Genomic DNA, 21,122 nt, shown 5'->3' with positions numbered 1-21,122 from the left:
TGTAAGTCGAATAACAAAATGATTAATAAGGTTGAAAGAAATTATAAATTCTATAAACTGGTCCATCATAGCTTGCTAATAAGTTGGTTTTTACTCCCATTTCAAGGCCATAGAATTACTAATAATCACTTGAGTTGTATCATTGGCAATCATCTGTACCAGTTATCTTATATAACTCTACACTTCGTATTGAGGACTGTATCTTGAACTATATTGTGACTTGGATAGAGAGTTGTCTCATTGGTACTCATAGCACATCTTCTTATATGTCCTAAATGTGAATATCTAATATCACTATCAAATGTCATATTGGTTGATCTGTGCTAATTAAAAACATACAAATTTATGTATTAACAAATGTATTTATTTATTTTTATTTCAGTATCTTTTTGGCTATGTTCCTTCTTTCATCATGTTCATTCTTTATAATTCATTCCTTAACTCCATCTCATTGTTTCTTCTTTACTACATCTCATTACCTATAATAGAAAATGTAAAAAAATATACTTATGTGAATGCTTTTAATTAAATGAATGAAAAACTCTGTTTATTTTTTAGAAACTGCAAAAACTTTCCTTATTTATTAATTAATAAATAATTTAGGTGTATTTACTGTCTCCTGATTGGTCTGACATCAACTTAAAAAAAAATACAAGCAATTATAAACTGTATGCAAGAAGTGACTGCAAAAAAACATTGTGTATGAGTTCTCATTAAATTTGGATGAAGCAAGTTTAAAAGTGCAGAAACAATCAAATTTGCACCTGTTGAGTTTTCAAAGTTATAAAGAAGCATATTTCTACGACGGTAAACAACTTACCGCCAAAATTTGAACTCTGTCTGTTTGTTTTGGTTCTAAGTATGAGTTTCATAAATATGTGGATGAGCCAAACTAAATGAATGGTTGAAAACAAAAATAATTTGTGGATGAGCCAAACTAAATGAAAGGGTGGAAACAAAAATAATTTGTGGATGTTCCAAACTAAATGAATGGGTGAAAACAAAAATAATTTGTGGATGTTCCAAACTAAATTAAATGGTGGAAACAAAATAATTTGTGGATGTTCCAAACTAAATTAAAGGGTGGAAACAAAAATAATTTGTGGATGTTCCAAACTAAATAAAAGGGTGAAAACAAAAATAAATTGAATTTTTCAACTTATAAAGGGGGATAACTCTAAAACAGTATTACTAAAGGCCCATATTCAAACTCTATCTGGATGTTTTAGTGTGTAGCATGGTGCATGAGTTTTATAAACTTTCAATGAGCCAAACTTAATGTTGGAGTACGTAAACAAACAAAAAAACTTATAAAGGGGCATATCTCTAGAATTAAGGTAAGAGTAAGATGTATGTCCCCTGCGACTTGCAGAGAGGGCTAAAAAAAAGGGGTTTTCTATCACTAAATATTGCATTAATCTGAATTGAATGACTTACAGATAAACACAAAGGGCACTTTCAAGGTTAAATTAAAGTCCAGAGCTGATTGGATATTATGACAAAAGTGTGTCAGAAGTCATATCTAATATTCTTCCTCTTAACGAAGAGATAACATGAAGGGTGCCATATACAGTACAGGAAATGCTTAACCTATTGGAGCACCTGATTATATTCCCTGTTTTGATGGAGTTTGTGTTGTTTCTAATTTATTTTTTTTTTTAATTTTTACCCTTCGGTTCTGTTTGTATTTGTATTTTTTACAAAAACACTACTACAGTAACTACAAAATATAAAATCTTACTTTTCTTCTCAATTGGTTACGATATTCAGTGACCCTGGTAGTTGCCCACTGGTTCACTGACCTGTATGCCAAAGTATTGGTCTGAAAATTGTCTTGCTTTAGACATTTTCTAACTTCATTCTGTAATTAAAACTGAAAAAAAAAATCTGATTACACATTTCATGCAGTTTAATAAAAAAAAACAGTATTTTTAATGTATTCAAAAAGTATAAAATATATATTTTTTACTTCTCTTTGATTGACTGGACTACAAATCATATAAGAATATTTAACTGATGGTTCTTCTATCTATTATGATAAACAGATTTTAATACTTACTTTAAACTCCAAGTCAGATTGAGTCTTCAGCCACGGACATCTGCTGAATTTTTCCTTGAGGAAAACATTAAGTCTTTTCTGAAACAAAAGTAAAAAAACATTTGATGATTTTCAAAATTCTATTATTATTTGTAATCAAACTATAGTGATTAGTGTCATCTTTATTGTCTGGTGTCCAAACACTCACTTCAGTTTAAGGTTTATCTTTTTTCTACAAAAATCTTGATTTATTTGCCACAAAGTCCTCTTTTTCTATCAAATGCAATGAAACAGTAAAAAATAATGCTTTGCATCAAGTTTCCCCTTGTAATATGTACTAAATGGCCTATCTTTATTATTCATTATATCTGTAGTTTTAATACAATTGAGGTTTGAAAAGTTCGTACAAAAATGGCTACAGAAGGGTACATAAACCTTAAGTGAATGGATCTCCATGACATTTTATAAAAAGGTTCAATATCTCAAAAGGAAGGTTGGGATTGATTTTTGGGATGATTAAAAAAAGAAAAAAATATGATAAAACTTGATAAAATGTCTTAATTTTACACTAATTAACTGTACGCTTCAAATTCAAATAAAATTGCATTAAAACTGTGAATTCAAGGTAGGTGATGTGTTATTTAAATTTATATAGTAGAATTTAAACATTTGTTCATTCAATCAATTCAAAATGGCTGTCCCCTCGTAATAGTGGATTTGACGGCAAATTTTAGCCAATGAAAAATATGGTTACATGTACATCCAAATTGCATTATAATTTATACTCTAATATTTTATGATGTATTAAAATGAGTGGTTATTGTTGAAAACTCTTTTTGAGGGGAATAATATTCAACAGCATAGTGTATTGCTCAAAAGTCAATTATTATTTTTTAGGTTCATTAGACCACATTCATTCTGTGTCAGAAACCTATCCTGTGTCAACTATTTAATCACAATCCAAATTGAGAGTTGTATCAAGCCTGTATGTTGTGCCATACTTGCCAATACTGTTCATTGCGCAACCTCTGCACTCGTATAAAACTGTGCCTTGCAGAGCATCTGGTTTTAGAATAAATTTATATCATTTTTTTAATGGTTGAAAAATATTAGTACAATGACTTGCAAATGACTAAAGGTAAACACTAAATAAAATCATGTCATGCATAACAATATTTGATTCTGTTGTGGCTTTTATGATGAATAAAAGCAGGTGATTGAGATATATTTATGGTCTACAACTTGGGTTTGAATGTTGGTGCCTCATATTGAAATGGCAAACACATGAAAAAAACGCTAAATAATAAATGGTTCGTAGTACATGTAATGTCAAACAAAATATATTACCTTAAATGTACAGGTTTCCATGGAAAAAGCTCCATCATTTTGTTGCCTCTTTAGCGCTGCCACATCTTTCATCACACCTTCCAAGTTTTTTTCTAATTTCATTAGTGTTTTTACTAAAAGATATTTTTATTTACAAATAAACGCAATACTAAAATAATGTGATTACAACACATGTTCATACCATTTTGTCCTTTGTAAACTTCCTATGTGTTCTAATTATATTTCAGAAACAGTTATAAATGTATAAAATAAACCTAAACGGTGAATTTCTTAAAGGTTCCAATTAATTAATATTCCCCTCTTTTAATTTATAAGGTAAGGGGGCATTAATGTAACCATTGACTGCCCTTATGTTTATTATATATTTTAATACTCTAACTTAAGTTTGCCTCATACACATGTTCATCTTCATCTCAGAGGTAACACATAGTGTGTAAAATTTGTAAAATCTAGATGGCAAGGAACACTTTTTCCTTTATTGGTAAAACAGTAATATTAGAAATCATCTCATAAGTACAATTAATGTCAATAAGATGTAGTATATGCAGTGCCAATGAGACTAAAATCTCCATAATCCAAGTCACAATTAATGTATAAAAATTAAGTTAACAATTACAGGTCAAAGTACAGCCTTCAACATTGAGCTTTATAAAGTGTGTTGAACTCACACCAAAATCAAATTCTCCTATTCTTAACCAGCTTGACTTTATAAAAACTCTTAAACTTAAAAAATAATTTTAGATCTCAATATATTTATACATGCATTATCAATATTAACTTAATTGAATTGCTCAACACTTTTTTCATATATGTATGTTTCTTGTCACTAATGTTTGAATTTTAACCTGTTGTTTATGTTTTACTTTTTGCAAAAAAGTAATTATTATATAAATAAATTTGATGTATTTACTGTCTTCTGATTGGTTAAAATAATTGGCTTTATTTACAATGTTATCAATTTTTATGGCGACACGCCCACTCTAACGTTGTGTTTTCATACGCAAACATCTGTGTACGTTGTTATATATATATATCTTTGAGCCTTATTTTTTATAAAAATTTATTTATAATGAATGGCAATAATTTATTTTGAATTTTATTGAACCATAAAATTAATTTTTGACTCTTCACATTTAACATAATCCGCTTCGCTTCGCGGATTATTCAATGTGAAGAGTAAAAAATTAATTTTATGGTTCAATAAATTCAAAATAAATAACAGCCATTCATTAAATAATAAATAAATTTGGTGTCTTTTGATTGGTTAAAAGTAATACTTAACTTTTATTAACAAATGTTGTAAATTTTTATGGTGACACACCCACTGTCTGCCTTGTGTATTCATATGCCAACATGTGTGTACATTGTTTTTGTTACAGTGGAATATAAATAATATCAATAATACAAAAAAAAAATGTCGGAGCCTTATGTTTTATAGAAATTTAATTAAAATGAGTGTCAATAATTTATGATAGCCATTCATTTAATATCTTCATCAAGTTATCACAAGTCAAACTTATATATTTCATTTCCAACATTTTGTGGAATTCCTTGTGCATTATTTCCAGGGTCTTGTGCAGATGACAAAGCCTCTGCAAATAAATCCCTTTGGCTCAAATCCCCCTCCTCCTGTGAATCCTGTGCAAAATAAATATATAAAATTATCTTCTTACTTCACCCATGTACAAATGTAGTCTTTCCCAAAAAGTTTTTCATCTATCAGTTTGAAAACTAAATATAACCAGATGTCTGCATGGGCCAGCTTTCCCGTTTGAATGATTTTACACTAGTAATTTAGGGGCCCTTTACATCTTGTTGTTCAGTGTGAGCCAAGGTTCCGTGTTGAAGGCCGTGTACTGATTCGATTTTTGTTTAAATCAAAGTTTTATTTTGGACTCTTTCGACCTCAACATTACCAAATTGTTAACACGGCCCAAAAATCAAAAATCTAAATACATGGTTAGATTAAGCATATCATTGAACCCCATACATTCAATTTTTGTTGAAATCAAACAAAGTTTGATATTGGACCCCAATTTGGACCAACTTGAAAACTGGTCCCGATTATCAACTAGAAGTAATTGTAACAGGATGCTGTTATGAAGTTTCCCAACCAAAGCTCCCATAATAAGCCATTCCCATGGTCCAATATTTTATTAGATTTGTTTTATTATACCATACAAGAATATATTAGGTTTAGAGGTGGGGATCTGTACTGTTTACAAGATTTCAAACAGAAGGATGTGGGTCCCCCTGTTTTTGCTTTGATTTGTTTAATCATCCCATACAAGAATGCATATGGTTTAGGATTATCAGTAATGATTTACTAAAAAATAGTAAATTAAAGTAATAATTTGAAATCGTGTTTTCATGCAGGAAATTAGCCGATAATCGTTGTCCGCTTTCGGTCTTTTGCAGTTCGTGCCGAAATTTTGTTATAAGTTTCAATTAAAAAAAATATATGTTAGTTGTAAAACTATTTTTTTTCGGTTCAGCCATTCTTTGAAGATTTTACACATGAAAATTAGAAAACGGTGAAATTGTGTCCCAAGCGAATTTGCGCCCCACTCTATTGATAACACTAAGCAGCCCTAACTTACATCAAAGACACTTGACTGCCTTTTTGACATTTCTGTAATTTCTGTAATAAATATTCACACTTTTGACAGTAATGTCGCTTATTATTTACACTTTTGACAGTAATGTCGCTAGTTTAAACACAATGTCATTCAAAAGCACTGAAGGCGTCGTCTGCTTTATGACGTAAGAGAGAGAGTAGGGTTACACTAAAGACCTGAAAGTGGACCTGAAAAGACATGAAAAGACCTGAAAGTATACGATTAAAATTATTTAAATTGCAATAACTTTTTTATTATTGGATGGAATTTCTTCAAGTTGGAATTTTATTAATCATAAATATCCATATTTCATTAAAATTTAAATGTTTAAAATTAAAAACAAATTTTTGATGCTAAAAGTTGGACCTGAACAGAGAAATGAAAAGACCTGAAGGGACCTGAAAATCTATGGTCGGACTAATTCTAACTTTAATAACTTTTTTAATATTCAATAGTTATCTTTCAACTTTAGTTTTTATGAAATTAAAAGTTCAGTATAATGATAAAATTTAAAAAAAAAATGATATGAAAAATATCGATGGGGTGTGAAAACTCGGACCTGAACGGAAAATTAAATAACATAAATTTGCTTGAACAGACTGCGGCCAGATTTATTTAAGTTCTTTAACTGTTTTCAATCAATCTCCTTGAATTATGAATTTTGTTATAGGAAAGGTATAATAAACCATTGAAATGATAAAGAATTTTATCGAAAATATAATGGTTAAGTTACAAAATTTGGACCTTGTCGGGGAAATAAAAGACATTTTTTTTACAAGTACTAGTGAAAATGTACTAGTGAAAAAATACTGAATCAAGTAAATAATCTCTATTTTTAAATGTTTAATTCTAAAACATACAGAGAATTGGACAAAAGTCATATTATAAGGTATGATGCTGCATCTGCACAACCAACTGGTGTCATCATTTGTTATCTTTGAGTCTCTGGGGCCAGTTTCACAAAACTAAATCAGGAGTAAGACATGTATTAGGATAGTTTTACGGCATATTCTAGTCTTTAATGGGTTTCACAGAGTAGTCCTAAATTTGGACATCTTTTAAAGTTGGTCACAAAGTAAGGACTACACGAGAGGTTTCTCATATGGTCTAAACTAAAATTAAGTAAATAAATAGTCCACTGTCCCACTGGAATGTGTAGTTTGCTATAAATAAACCAAACAGTTTTTTTTTTTAATATTTATTCTAAATTCTATATGCAAACTTAATTTGATTTAAAAATTTTTATTTCAACACCATTCTGATAGTATCAAGGGTTCAATTTTACAATTTTTGTCTCTTCAGATTATTTTTTTTAATAATTCCGTTTTTACTACAACACAATTTTGCAAATACTTCCTTTTTGTTTCTAAATTTTAAAAGAGTAATATTTAATGCTTAAATATACTGACTGTATTTTACATTTTATTAATTAATAATTGTTACAACAACACCTATTGTGTTTTGTTTGTAGGCATAGGTTGAATATATTTTTATCAAATGTTGGCATAGGTTGAAGACACCATATGGAGCATAGGGGAAGATGTATTTAAACTCGCACAAATTATTTTTTATATTTGTTTTTTATTTTAGACAAAAGTATATTGAAGAGAACGAATGACTTTATATTAATACAGGAAAATAAATGAATACAAATAACCTTGCTGTCTTGATGATGAAAGGATCAGTTAATTGCCCGTTGAAATTATTCAAACTAATTCAACTTGCTTAAATTTCATTAATATATATTAAAGCAGGTCTTAAACCTAAAAATGAAAAAAATAAATAATAGTATTGCTTCCCCATAAACCATATCTTATTTAAAGACGCGTGTTCGTCGATTGGAATGTCAGTTTTAATTACATGAACGTGTGACGGTTGTAATTCACACCTTGTATTGATATTAGGTGATAATTGGATCATTAGTCTAAATAAACAGTTCACTTTAATCTTTTAATTGGATTATCAATTCAATTTAATTCAAAGTTTTTTTGCCATATAAACTTTACAGTTTGTGACATATAACAACAACAAAAACAAATGAAGACCATATTTGGATCAAGTCAGTTATAAAAAAATTATTTACTTTTATCATCTATAGATCTCAACTTATCCATCAACGGGTTGTTGTAGTAGGAGTTTATTTGGGGTTTAATATAGTTTTTAATAATTATCACTAACGTTATATCTTGTTACACGAACTATCGTATTAGTATTTTCCTTCAATACAAATTACAAAGACGATGGGGTGTGATCCCAATGAGACAGATCTCCACAAGATACCAAATGACATCGAACATGAAAAGTTAACAACCACATGTTTCGTCTATGTTTATTATTTTCGTTTAAAAAAATATTAGCGGAATTTTAGGATCATTCAGATTTTTAATTTTCCGTTCAAGTCCGAGTTTTGATATCCCAGCGATATTTTTCATATATTTTTTTATTTATATTATCATTATATTGAATTTTTTGTTTCACAAAATCTAAAGTTGAAAGATATCCACTGAATTTTATAAAAGTTATTAAAGTTAGAATTAGTCCGACCATAGATTTTCAGGTCCCTTCAGGTCTTTTCATTTCTCCGTTCAGGTCCAACTTTTTACATTAAAACTTGTTTTTGATTTAAAACATTTGAATTTTAATGAAATATGAATATTTACAATTAATAAAATTCCAACTTGAAGACATTTGATCCAAAAATAAAAAAGTTATTGCAATTTAAATAATTTTAGTCGTATATTTTCAGGTCTTTTCAGGTCTTTTCAGGTCCACTTTCAGGTCTTTAATGTAACCCGAGAGAGTAACTATATACCTGAACGCAGTCCCGTATAATTATATTATTTTATGCTTTGGTCAAAATTTGACTAAGCACAGTATTATTGTTTTACGAAATATAAATGTTTTCATTTTATCTACTTGATATTTAATCTTTATTTCAACAATTTCAATAATAATAATAACAAAAGGTTATAAAAAAGTTCCCTGTTTTAGCAAAGCTAATGATTGGATTTCGGTATGTTCGGGTAAGCACTTGTTAACACATGATAAGACTAGAGAACATCGCATTATAACCCAAAATGTCAACATACGAGTGTTCTCCTTGCAACTTCACAACAAGACGAACTTACCAATACCAAAGACATCTTCAGTCAACAAGACATGCACAGCTACACTTCTTAACATCACATGCAAGTCCCGTATCTCAAGATCATTCGCCAACACAGTCTTTATCTTCGCCTCTGATAGTCCAACCTCCGTCAAGTGATAATGGGTCTTCTAACGTATCGTCGCCGGTTCAAATTGACACACACGACCAGGAATAAAAGTATACTGCTTCAAACTATAGACCAATCTCACTGACGTCAATTTGCTGTAAGGTAATGGAACATATAATTGTATCATATATTATGACCCATGGTGAAAACAACAAAATTCTGTACAAATTACAACATGGTTTCAGGAAAGGCAGGTCCTGTGAAACTCAGCTCATCGAATTTATTGACGACCTAGCTAATAACATGAACATGGGACAACAAACAGATGTGCTGATAATGGACTTTGCTAAGGCCTTTGATAAGGTCAACCACAGCTTACTAGTAAACAAACTACATACTTACGGAATAAAAGGCAACACAAATAGGTGGATAAAAAACTGGCTGAGTGGAAGAACACAAACTGTTGTACTAGAAGGATGCAATTCAACATCAGTCCCTGTTGACTCAGGAGTACCACAGGGCTCAGTCCTTGGGCCAAGCCTGTTTCTATACTACATCAACGATCTGCAAGAAGATTTAAATGCTACAGTTCGCCTGTTTGCAGATGATACCATCGCCTACCTGACAATAACATCAAAAGACAGTGGAAAAATACTACAAGAAGACCTTGATAAGTTAGCTGAATGGGAACAATTATGGTGCATGAAATTCCACCCCGACGAATGCAACATACTGAGGGTAACAAACAAGAAAACACCAATTCAAACTTCATACAATCTCCATGGTCACAATCTGGAAGAAGTGCAGGCAGCCAAATATTTAGGTCTCACCATTCAAAACAACCTAAAATGGGACCAACATATACAACAGATAACTGATAAAGCAAATAAAACACTGGGATTCCTGAGGAGAAACATCAGAATATCATCAACAAAAGTAAAGAGCCAAGCTTATATTGGACTAGTAAGACCACAATTAGAATATGCAGCATCTGTCTGGGACCCAGCAACAAAAGAATCAATCTACAAAATAGAACAGATACAAAGAAGAGCTGCAAGATACGTGACAAATAAGGACAAACCAACTGCAAGTGTCACAGAAATGATAGACCACCTAAAATGGAAACCACTGCAACAACGAAGAAAGGAAACCAGACTAGTGATGTTCTATAAAATAGAGAATAATATGGTAGCAATAGAGAAAGAAGGACGACTCACACCATCAGTAAGAAAAGGGAAAAATATACATCCTAAGGCATACCAAGTACCGCACTCACGTATTGATGCACACAAGACATCATACTTACCACAGACTATAAGGGACTGGAACGCCTTACCACCAGACATCCCACAGGCAGAGACACTAGGTGCCTTCAAGGCCCTAGTGTCAAACCTCTAGAGCCTTGGAGGCTCCTACTGTTTTTAGCCAGTTTTTAAAGTTTAATTCAAATTCACTGTATATAGTTAGTTCCACGGTTTTACTTCAACAATTTATTTACTTGGATGTCTTCTCCTGCAAACGGAACTCGTCAGAAACATATATAGCAGAATCTTCAGTTTGTTGAAGGAGGCTATTACCAGACAGAAACAGAAACAGAATATTCGGAAGCGTTTTCAGATGATGATTTATCAGACGATGTCGGTGATCAAGCCACTTCAAAAACAGAGCCACAATGGTTTCCATTTAAGTCAAAAGCAGAGTTGTTGATGTATGTGTTAATGAACTCCACAACTCACCCAGTTGTAAGTGTTTTATATATTTACTTGCAATAAGATATATCATAAAGAGAAACTGTAAACAGCAAAAGTTTTCAGCAAAGTCAGATATACAAATGAGTGAATTATATGACCATAATTATCAATTGACTCCTTATCATGCTTAAGGCATGTACAAAATTATGTAAGAAATTATTGTACTTTATAAAAAAGAAGATATGGTATGATTGCCAATGAGACAACTATCCACAAAAGACCAAAATGACACAAACATTAACAACTATAGGTCACCGTACGGCCTTCAACAATGAGCAAAGCCCATACCGCATAGTCAGCTATAAAAGGCCCTGACTAGACAATGTAAAACAATTCAAACGAGAAAACGAACGACCTCATTTATGTAAAAAATGAACAAAAAACAAATATGTAACACATAAACAAACGACAACCACTGAATTACAGGCTCCTGGCTTGGGACAGGCACATACATAAATAATGTGGCGGGGTTAAACATCATGAACATGTTAGCGGGATCTCAAGCCTTCCCCTAACCTGGGACAGTGGTATAACAGTACAACATAAGAACAAACTATAACAATCAGTTGAAATAGGCTTAACTTTGTTTAATAACAATTTTTAACAATTAGTTCGTCATATTTGTTTTATTTTACAAGGTTCCTAAAATTATTTCACATAATTTTAATTAATAGGCATTGAAAAAAATAAAACCATTATTCAATTTTCAGAGTGATGAAATAGTGAAGTTTATCATTTTTATGATGAGAGAACTGAATGTGACAGATGTCCCAACTCTGCAGAGTTTGAAAAATAAAAAGATTGGAGACTTCAGCTGGAAAGATTTTGTTACAAAAGTGAGGGCTTTATTAAGGATTATGTACCATTGTCAAATGATTGTATATTGATTCAATGCTTAACATACAGAAATTTTTTAGAAAATCCACAGCATTTATCGAGGGTGATAAAGAGGGGATGCTTGCACGGAAAAAAACGTGAAATAAGACATAATTTCATGTTGAACGTGAAATAATTTTTGTCACGTCAATGTTGCACAAAAAAAACCCACCTTGATTTGAATCTTTTGTGACTGAGTCACTGTCCTCTGTATATATAAACTCTCTGTTTTACATAATATTCAATCAATCTTTTTTTCTTGACGATCCCTGCCTAGTGTTTGAACTTTATTTGAAAAATACAGAGCCCGTAAAATACTCATTTGAAATCACGATGCACGTAAAATTAAGTAAGCAAAACACGTTGATCGAGGAACCTGTCTTGCAAGACTGAACGTCAAATAAAATAGAAGAAACATGTTGAATGTGCAAATAAAAAACGGCGATCACGTTGCACGAAAAATAACCCTTTACCACCCTCTTTATCCTTGTACTCTCATATTTGGCAATTATATTACTGATAGATATAGAATTATTGCATGCAGTGCTAGCATTGATTTCCTTACAACAAGTTTATTAATATAGTTATTGGTTAAAAAAAAAAAATCAACAAAATCAAGTACACCTTTTAGGGTGCGCTCGACTTTAGTGACTCAGCAGGAGGTTTTTTGGAATTTACAGGTTTGTTAGAACTTCTTGATTTTCAGGGGGGGGGGGGGGAGGGGGGCTATGTATTTTTTTCCAAAACAACCTTTTTTTCACCTTTAGCGAATGACAGTCTTTCAATTTTAGCAAATACATATAGTGGCAGCTGAGGGTGAAACAAACAATTTTTTTTATCTCGGGGTCAAAAACAAATTATTTTTTCTCATAAAACTTGAAACAAAACATATTTTTTCCAAAATAATCCATTCCCCCCCCCCCCCCCCCCCCCCCGAAAAACAAATGGTTGTTGCATAAGCATATACATGAAAGTATAAAATAAAGGATTTTATGAACATGTATATCAGTATATAGAAAAAAGTAGTATCAAGGCGGTTTTAATGAGTAAATTAGTTAAAATCTTATACATACAATTATTGACTCAACTAAAATAGACACTTAAGTGTTATTAAAATTTGTCTAAGATCTTTCGGCAGATGAACTTGAAATTTGAGGCCAAAATAGGCCCTTACCAGACCTCCTTTAATATCTCAATGTCATGTAGTCTACATTAAGCTTAATTATACTAACATCACATTACTGCACTTTTGTTATACATGAAAGGCATTCATAGTGCTTTGTACACTAAAACGTCAGAGGAAAATGTCCTGACCCCCCCTTTTCCCAAAAAAATTTGGTGGGTTATAGAGGGAATCATTGAAGCGTGACGGAATCGGGGCCCCTTTAGACAGTCAGTGGGTCCCCTCTTATGGAAATTTCTAGATCCGCCACTGAATTTGATTTATTATACATGTTATACTGTACAATTTTTTTGAGTAGTAAAGATGGCATCCCTGTTTGGTCAATTAAACCATCACAGATCTTAAAGCTCAATATGGCACATCCTAAGATATCAAAGTCACTCAAAAGGTATAATTAATTCTTAGAACATTTATTTAATTTTAGAAAAATTGTTATTGATGTTGATCACAGAAATTAACAATTAACAACTGCTGTACCGTCCTAAACAATGAGCAACGCCCATACAGAATAGTAAATTATAAAGGCCCCGAAATGACAAAGCAGATCAGTTCAAACTAGAGGCCTAATTAATGTACAAATAAACGAATGAAAAACAAATATCTAACACAGCAACAAACGACAGCAAAATTGCATGCTCCTGACTTGGGACAGGCACGCCATACATAATGTGACAGGGTTAAACATGTTACATCATTTTTGTGACATACAGTCATAATACAATCTTTCGCAAATTAAAAAAAAATCAATCTAACATGTATATGATATTTTGTAGAAATGACGACATAAGTGATTTTTTTCTGTCAATGAAGAAGTAATATTAAAAAATGGTGCACACTGAATAACCTGTGTATGTTATTTTGAATAAACAGAACTAATAATTTTATTCTAAATTCCATTTTAAACCAGATTCCATGAAAAAAAAATCATGACGTCACGGTCACATGACAAAATTATGTCTATGAGCTGATAAACTAAACAACATCAGCTAATTAGAAGATTCAAGACGCCTTACATCAATTAGTACATGAGCTGAAAATCACATTATAAATGAAAAGAACATGTTGCAAATATATAATAAAATGTTTTGACAAATCTATGTAAGATAGATATGATTTTGTTAATAAATCTGGCAACCAAAAAGTAAAAAATATAATTTCCACACATTTCTAAACCAACTCCTTCCTGTATCATAATATTGTTAAAGAATTTTATATTTGTTTTATTAGGGATTCCTATAGATATGAGGCAGAAACAAGAAACAATTCAGTTCTTGGGAGCATTAGAAAAAGCTGACATTATGGATGTTGCAAAGATAATTATAGACGATATCAAAAGCAATAGGTACATGCACAGTTTGAATTAAATAAATAAATGTGAAGAAATAAAATGGGCAACTGTTTGTAAGATTAACTTAAAGATGCTTAGCAAAATATCATCCACTGTTACCAATATATGTTGAAGCTATTTTGGTAATTTTTGCAGTTCATCCTAAATTCCAGATGTTTATTCAAAAAAGCAAATATACAAGACAGAAAACAAATTGCCTCCTCGATCATATATAAATGATACAGTACATATATTTTATTGTAACTGTGTTTGAAAGATAAAGGAAATACAAAAAAATTGAGCCTGCTGCTTTTAACAAGTTACTAATTGCTATAAATTAGTATTTTAAGAATTGATAATTATGAGAAATACACATCAAATTAAGTGATTCACATTCCTCATCAGTTTTAATATTTAATTTAGAAATGGAATTGAGACGTTTGATGCAGCCAATAAGAAGACATGTTTTGTGAAAGGGATAGTTGATTGTGTTGTTGCTGATTTTAACATGATGTCATTCTGTTGTAATCATCTGGGTGCAACAGCTCAGAAGTATTGTCCAAAATGTTATGTATGTATGACTACATTTTAAATGAATATAATTTTTAAATGATTTACATCTTGAAAGAAATTGAAACTTTGGCAAATGAACCAATGAACCTGCATGAACTGTTAACTCAATCCCAGCCTTTCCTTTGTTATATGGAACTTTGTGGTACACACGTACAATGTCAGAGAGATTTATACAGTGACACACAAGTTATTGTCCTGAAACAAGAAAAATGCGTGTTTTTGGTGCCTTATTGGCCTTTATAGACTGTTTGCCCAATAACCCTTAAAATAAATCCCAACTTTCTAGTTTTGATATTAAACATTGTGGCACAATTTCAGAGCAATTGAAATACTTATACACAACTTCCTGTCCTGACACTAGATAAATTCTTGTTTTTGGCACCTTTGGGCCTCTAATTCCTAAACCAATGGGACAATAACCTCCAAAACCAACCAAGACCTTCCTTTTGTGGTTATCAACATTGTGTTATAGTGTTATGGTTTTATGGATGTCTGTTTACTAAAATTATTATCTGGTAACCATCTGTCTTCCTACTACACTGAATGTCATACTTATATACAACCAAACTTTTTTAAAATTTTTACGGTCGTATAGATATACATGAAAGCAATCATCACCCAGCCATAAAATTTACTTATGAGACACATTACATTCCATACACTAAATATAATTGAGTGGATGCTTAAAGTTTCCCAGAAATAAATGAAAACTAAACTTTGACAAATGAACTATGAAATTAAGGTCAAAATCACATGCCACTGTCGGTGGCAAATGTACACTTATCAATCGTTCCATACAACTGATCTATGAAATGAGGTCCAGGTCAATTGAAAACTGTCTGACAGGCATTAGTACAGTAGAAGGTATGCACATACCTTATAAAAAATCAGTGGCTGATCAAGGGGGTGGGTTGGAACATATTAATTTTAAGGAAATTAGCATTGTAAGTCCTCTCATAGGTCCAATTCTTGTTTGAAATTTAGTGCTGATTGACTTTATAAGAAGATTTATGCCCTAGGTCTATAATAACCTTTGACAGATGAAATATGTGCAATAAAGGAGACATATTAAACCATCCTTTTTTGATACAAACAATGGATTTGTGTCAGGACATATGTTTGGAACCAACCCTGTAACCTCCTTCTGCCCATCTGCCCCTGGAAATCATATAACTATATAATAAGAGAGATATTAACATTGCCAAAAAAAATTGTCTTTCATATACATGTTCTTCATTTTGTTTTATGTTTTTAGGCAGATGCAGATCACTTTATGTCGCTTTGCCAGAAAAGGACACCTGCAGATACTAAGCTACAGTTAAGCAGACTTAATTTAAGATCTCTTGAAAAGGATAAAAAAAAATTTAGGAAAAAAAAAGGTGTGAAAGAGCATGACAATGTTATGTGGGATGTATTGGATCCACACAGGTAAACATAAATCAATCAGTATCTGTTCAATATTGATATGAATAAGAAGAAGTGGTGTGAGTGTCATTTATACAACTCTCTATCCAAGAGACAATGTAGTTAAAATAAACAATTTTAGGTTACAGTAAAACCTTTAACACAGAGCCTTGACTCATCCCAGATAGCAAGCTATATAAAATACCCCAAAATTACTAGTATGGAACAATTTAAACAGTAAAACAGACTGTCTAATTTGAATACAAAACAAGAAAATGAAAGTTGATAGAAATTCAGCGGGTTTAAACATTTTTACAGACCCCAACCTTTACACTTACATTACAACAAATAAAGAAACACTAAATAATAATTGAAATAATAGGATAAGACCAATAAGTCATGGGAATATATTATACAATTATGGCACGTTGAAAAGGTGGATATTCATTGATTCTACGGGGCCACAATTGTTTTATTATACAGAACTTACAGTGGAAAGGCCTTTCCAACACTTTCTATATTATTTACATAACAATAACAAAGACAAGCTGACCTTTGAACATACATTTGTGTTCTAGAATTTCTAGAATGACAACATAGGTAGTATCTTTTTGAAAAATATTGATGGCCCTGAAAAGGACCGTTACTTTATAAGAGATATCATCAGCTGGTGGCACTCTATTCATGTCTAATGCCTAATTTCCTCGTCTCTCGGTGGGCTTCCAGTGTAATGTAAACGCTGCCATTTTGTTTATTTATGTCTGTGGTGTCATTTTCATAGGAGATAACTCAAGTTCAAATCAACAAACTCAAAATGTTATTCGCCTGGTGGAAATTTTTAGGGTTATTCATCCTTCCTTGTTATTGAATGAAAAACAACTGAATTATTCCATGTCACGTGATAACATTTTACCCAATAGAATTGTTTAAAATATATGTAAGGTATACATATATATATATATATGTAATAATAGCTCTAATTCATGCCTCTTTTTTATAGAGATATTCCAGTTGGCCTTCTCCACTTATTACCATTAGGATTAATCAAACATTTAATCCAATACATATTCAACAACATTGGAGAAAATGTTAAGACAAAGCTTATGCAGCATTTGCTGTCCATTAAACCTGGAGCTCAGTTTCATGATTTTGATAAACACTTAGGCAGTAGACAAGGGAAGGATTTTAAAGAATATGTGTGTAAATTTATTAATATTCTAATTTGGAGACTCAAACAAGAATGACATATCCCCCAAATAACTGAAATCTTTTAAATGGGAGACCCCATTTGGGGAAGCAGGGTATATGTGGGTGCTTACGGAAATTTGTTGTAAGACCTGTCATGAGTATAAATTTTGTTTGAAAATGAGTGCTGATTGAATTATTTAAGAAGAGTTATGCCCTAGGTCTATAATAACCTATGACAGATGAAATATAGGAGACATAATAAGACTAATTTCTGATAATCTTTTTATCACTGTATAACCTACAGAAACAGGAATGTGTCCTTAGTAAACAGATGCCCCATCTGCACTTTCATGGTCTGTGTTTCTCTGTTCAGTCTAAAGATTAGAAAGATCATATCATAGGGAACATGTGTATTAAGTTTTAAGTTGATTGGACTGCAACTTCACCAAAGCTGCCTTGACCGCAAACTTTAAACTGAAGCGGGACAGACGATCCAGACAAACTAATGAACGGACGCACAAACCAGGATTAATAATGACCTTAAATGGGGCATAAAAGTCACTACTAGAAGTACAACAATTTCTACCTACAGTGTTTTTAATAATCAGCATTTTAATATTTAATAGTATCTGGAATGACAGTTACCACTTGCAAATGGTCGTATGTATTTTTTCCATTCTACTATTCAGTATTTATTTTATAACTATGCTTATATATTACAGCCTACTTTTTAAAGATATGGAACAAATGATAATCATTTTTTTTTAATATTTTAGAAATTTCCCATAGTTTTTGAATGCTATTTTTTTCAGTTGCAAATAGCACCAATTAATATGTTGTATGCTGGTGTTCCAAGAAGATATATTAAGATGGCGACTAGTTTGGCTCTGGTATGTAAGACATAATTAACTTAGTAACATATGAATTTATTTCCATTGCACTTTGTATTGGAAGTGATTGCAGTGTCCTTGTTGAATACACGGTGCACATTTAAATGTACTATGTTTTTATAACGGTTGACCTTCCCTGCCTTAAACGTTCAAGTGTTTAATTTTATTTTGCTAATCAAGTTTGTTGATATAATTTGTAATTAAATATATTTAAGGAATGATTGTAATATTTTTTCTGTCGATGAAAATATCATAAAATATGTGGGGAACACTAAACATATTTAACAGTGTGAAACACATTTTTATGCCCCACTTATGCCCCACCTACAATAGTAGAGGGAATTATGTTTTCTAGTCTGTGTGTCCTTCCGTCTGTCTGTCCGTTCGTCTTTCTGTCCGTTTGTCTGTCTGTCCGTTCCTCGCACTTCAGGTTAAAGTTTGTGGTCGTTTTTTATGAAGCTGAAGTCCAATCAATTTGAAACTTAGTACACATGTTCCTTATGATATGATCTTTCTTATTTTAAGTTTTTGGTCAAGGTAGTCAGTAGTTTTCGATGAAGTTAAAGTCCAATCAAATTGAAACTTCGTACACATGTTCCCTTTTGGTTGTTTTCTTTACTTTTAAGGCCATATTAGATTTTTTACCCAATTTCACGGTCCATTGAACATGGAAATGATAAAGCCAGTGGGGCCTCCATGTACTTTAGACACATTATTGTTTATGTTATTTCGAATAGTGAATGACCAAATATTACAGTAATTTCTTATAATTTAATTCTAAATTCCATTTTAAACCGGTGAAAAAATGTTGATGACGCCATGGTCCCAAGACAAATATGTGTCCATGTTATGATAAACAAAGCGACGTCAGCCAGTCAGAAGAAGTGTTACATCCAAAATCAAAATATATATATTTTTATCCAAAATTTTTGTCTGCAGATTCTATGTAATAGATAATATTCCATCTTCATGCCTTATATATCATTTACTCGGTTTAATCATTTCTATAAATATCAGTATAACAATGTTAAATCTATAAATTTATAGAAGCTGAACTAGATAACAGATTTTAGATACAATGTATATTTTGACATTTTATGGTTTTCAAACTTAATTTATCATAAATCAAAGCTTTTTCTGTTTTGAATTTGTTTAATTTTATTTTTAAAAATCCAGAAGAAGTTGAATGAAACATCTTTTCGTTCAGAAGATTTGGACCAGATAAGAGAGGATATTAGAGAGTATCAGCTACTCATATACCAATATGCCCCAGAATTAACCAGAAAAGTAAAAGCACATCTTTTGCTACACTTGGTAAGATGATTATGGGATGTTGTTACTATTGTGTTAAATACTTATTTTGGTTTTGAAAAGGTTGTAAATGTTACAATTTTTTTCAAGGATGCATTTTTAATGCTAGTTTAAGAAAATTTGTGATGCAGTAGTAGTCCCTTTAACAAGGAACTGAGTACCTGATACACAGCATATTCATTATACTTGAATTAGGCATTGACTGTCTTATTGTTGAATTTTAAACAGATATATCATGTTAAGGAGGGTTATTTGCAAAAAATACCAGTCGAGAGAATGTTAAATTTTGTGAGCAGTAAGGCGAGGGAAATTCATTCTCAAGACTGGTACTTTTCGCAAATACCCCTCAAGAACATGCTATTTCTGTTTAATTACACCGAATGTATTTTGTGGCTAATACCACGGCAGAGAGGGTAAAAAAGGCATATCCTTTTTGCCAATACCCAGGTGGTTTAAAAAAATAAATGATATTCATTTGATAACAGTAAATTGGTGAAAAATACACTGGCTATCAACCAATCAAAATCAAGGATTCTTACATAAGGTGTAATTATAATTTTAATACCATGACCTAAAACACACACACATATTAAATACAACATTATAAGCTTAAGAGAAAAAGATTGAGCAACATTACCTCAATGACTATGGTAGTCTCAAACTAGAGAGAGGAAACAAGTCATTTTTAAAATATATCATTTGTAATGGTATTCCCTGTAAAAAAAGGATGTAAAAAATGATTGAAACTTGATTGTTAAAATTAATTTTGTTTTTTTTTTAAATTTCAGGTAGATGATATTGAAAGACATGGCCCTCCTAGTGGTTTTCTTGAGGATGGTTTTGAAAAAAAACATGGAAATATAAGAAACCTTATCTTCCAACAGAACAAAAAGGCCAGGAGCAGAGACACTGCCTTCAAATTTGCACAAAACTTTTTGTGTTTCCATGTGCTTACAGGAGGATACTTTGAAAGACGTAGAATATGGTATGTTGCATTGTTAAACTACATGAAGTGAGGTTCATTTACAGTGATATTGTTTGGCTTAAATTACTGGAGAATACAGGCTTTTTCCCCTGGAAAAAAATCCCAATTTGAATAAAAAATGGCTTAAAATTATCCCAAAAAGAAAACTTTTTTCCCAACCAGTGTAGTCTTAGTCTGTTAGTAGTAATTGAGGATGAATACAAACTGAAAAACACTCATTTAAATATTTTTCATTCCTAAAATGACTATATGTGCAGATTTGATGGTCTATTTATGTACATTCACTGACAACAAGGGGTCTTATTTCAAATAAAAGAGGGACGAAAGATACCAAAGGGACAGTCAAACTCATAAATCTAAAACAAACTGACAACGCCATGGCTAAAAATAAAAAAGACAAACAGAAAACAATAGTA

The 21,122-nt window shown here is 31.4% G+C and overlaps 2 protein-coding genes across 2 annotated transcripts; one reads left to right on the top strand and one right to left on the bottom strand.

Moving 5' to 3' along the window:
* Nucleotides 1-599: 599 nt before the first annotated feature.
* LOC139483494 (uncharacterized) lies at nt 600-6,128 on the bottom strand. Its single transcript, XM_071267516.1, has 6 exons — nt 5,986-6,128; nt 4,906-5,023; nt 3,386-3,498; nt 2,060-2,137; nt 1,742-1,861; nt 600-638 (listed from the first exon to the last, which is right to left on the bottom strand). The coding sequence occupies exons 1-6, from the start codon at nt 6,013-6,015 to the stop codon at nt 600-602; spliced, it is 498 nt and encodes a 165-aa protein (XP_071123617.1). The 5' UTR covers nt 6,016-6,128.
* Nucleotides 6,129-14,259: 8,131 nt separating this feature from the next.
* On the top strand, nt 14,260-18,439 carry LOC139529672 (uncharacterized). Its single transcript, XM_071325516.1, has 5 exons — nt 14,260-14,370; nt 14,779-14,926; nt 16,184-16,356; nt 17,333-17,528; nt 18,333-18,439. Exons 1-5 carry the CDS (start codon nt 14,270-14,272, stop codon nt 18,423-18,425), a joined length of 711 nt encoding a protein of 236 aa, XP_071181617.1. The 5' UTR covers nt 14,260-14,269; the 3' UTR covers nt 18,426-18,439.
* Nucleotides 18,440-21,122: the final 2,683 nt, after the last annotated feature.

This window comes from Mytilus edulis, chromosome 7 (assembly GCF_963676685.1).
Source record: "Mytilus edulis chromosome 7, xbMytEdul2.2, whole genome shotgun sequence".
Taxonomy (NCBI): Eukaryota; Metazoa; Mollusca; class Bivalvia; order Mytilida; family Mytilidae; genus Mytilus; species Mytilus edulis.
Note: the sequence above shows the minus strand (reverse complement) of the source record. Positions and strands in the feature narration are given on the sequence as shown.

Bases quoted from the DNA above. Each gene is read 5' to 3' on its own strand.
- LOC139529672 (XM_071325516.1), top strand. From the start codon at position 14,270: ATGAGGCAGAAACAAGAAACAATTCAGTTCTTGGGAGCATTAGAAAAA. The intron at 14,371-14,778 runs GTACATGCACAG...TATTTAATTTAG, and splicing joins GACGATATCAAAAGCAATAG to AAATGGAATTGAGACGTTTG. The intron at 14,927-16,183 runs GTATGTATGACT...TTATGTTTTTAG, and splicing joins AGTATTGTCCAAAATGTTAT to GCAGATGCAGATCACTTTAT.
- LOC139483494 (XM_071267516.1), bottom strand. From the start codon at position 6,015: ATGTCAAAAAGGCAGTCAAGTGTCTTTGAT. The intron at 5,024-5,985 runs GTAAGTTAGGGC...TATTTTGCACAG, and splicing joins GGCAGTCAAGTGTCTTTGAT to GATTCACAGGAGGAGGGGGA. The intron at 3,499-4,905 runs ATAAGTTTGACT...AATATCTTTTAG, and splicing joins AAATGTTGGAAATGAAATAT to TAAAAACACTAATGAAATTA.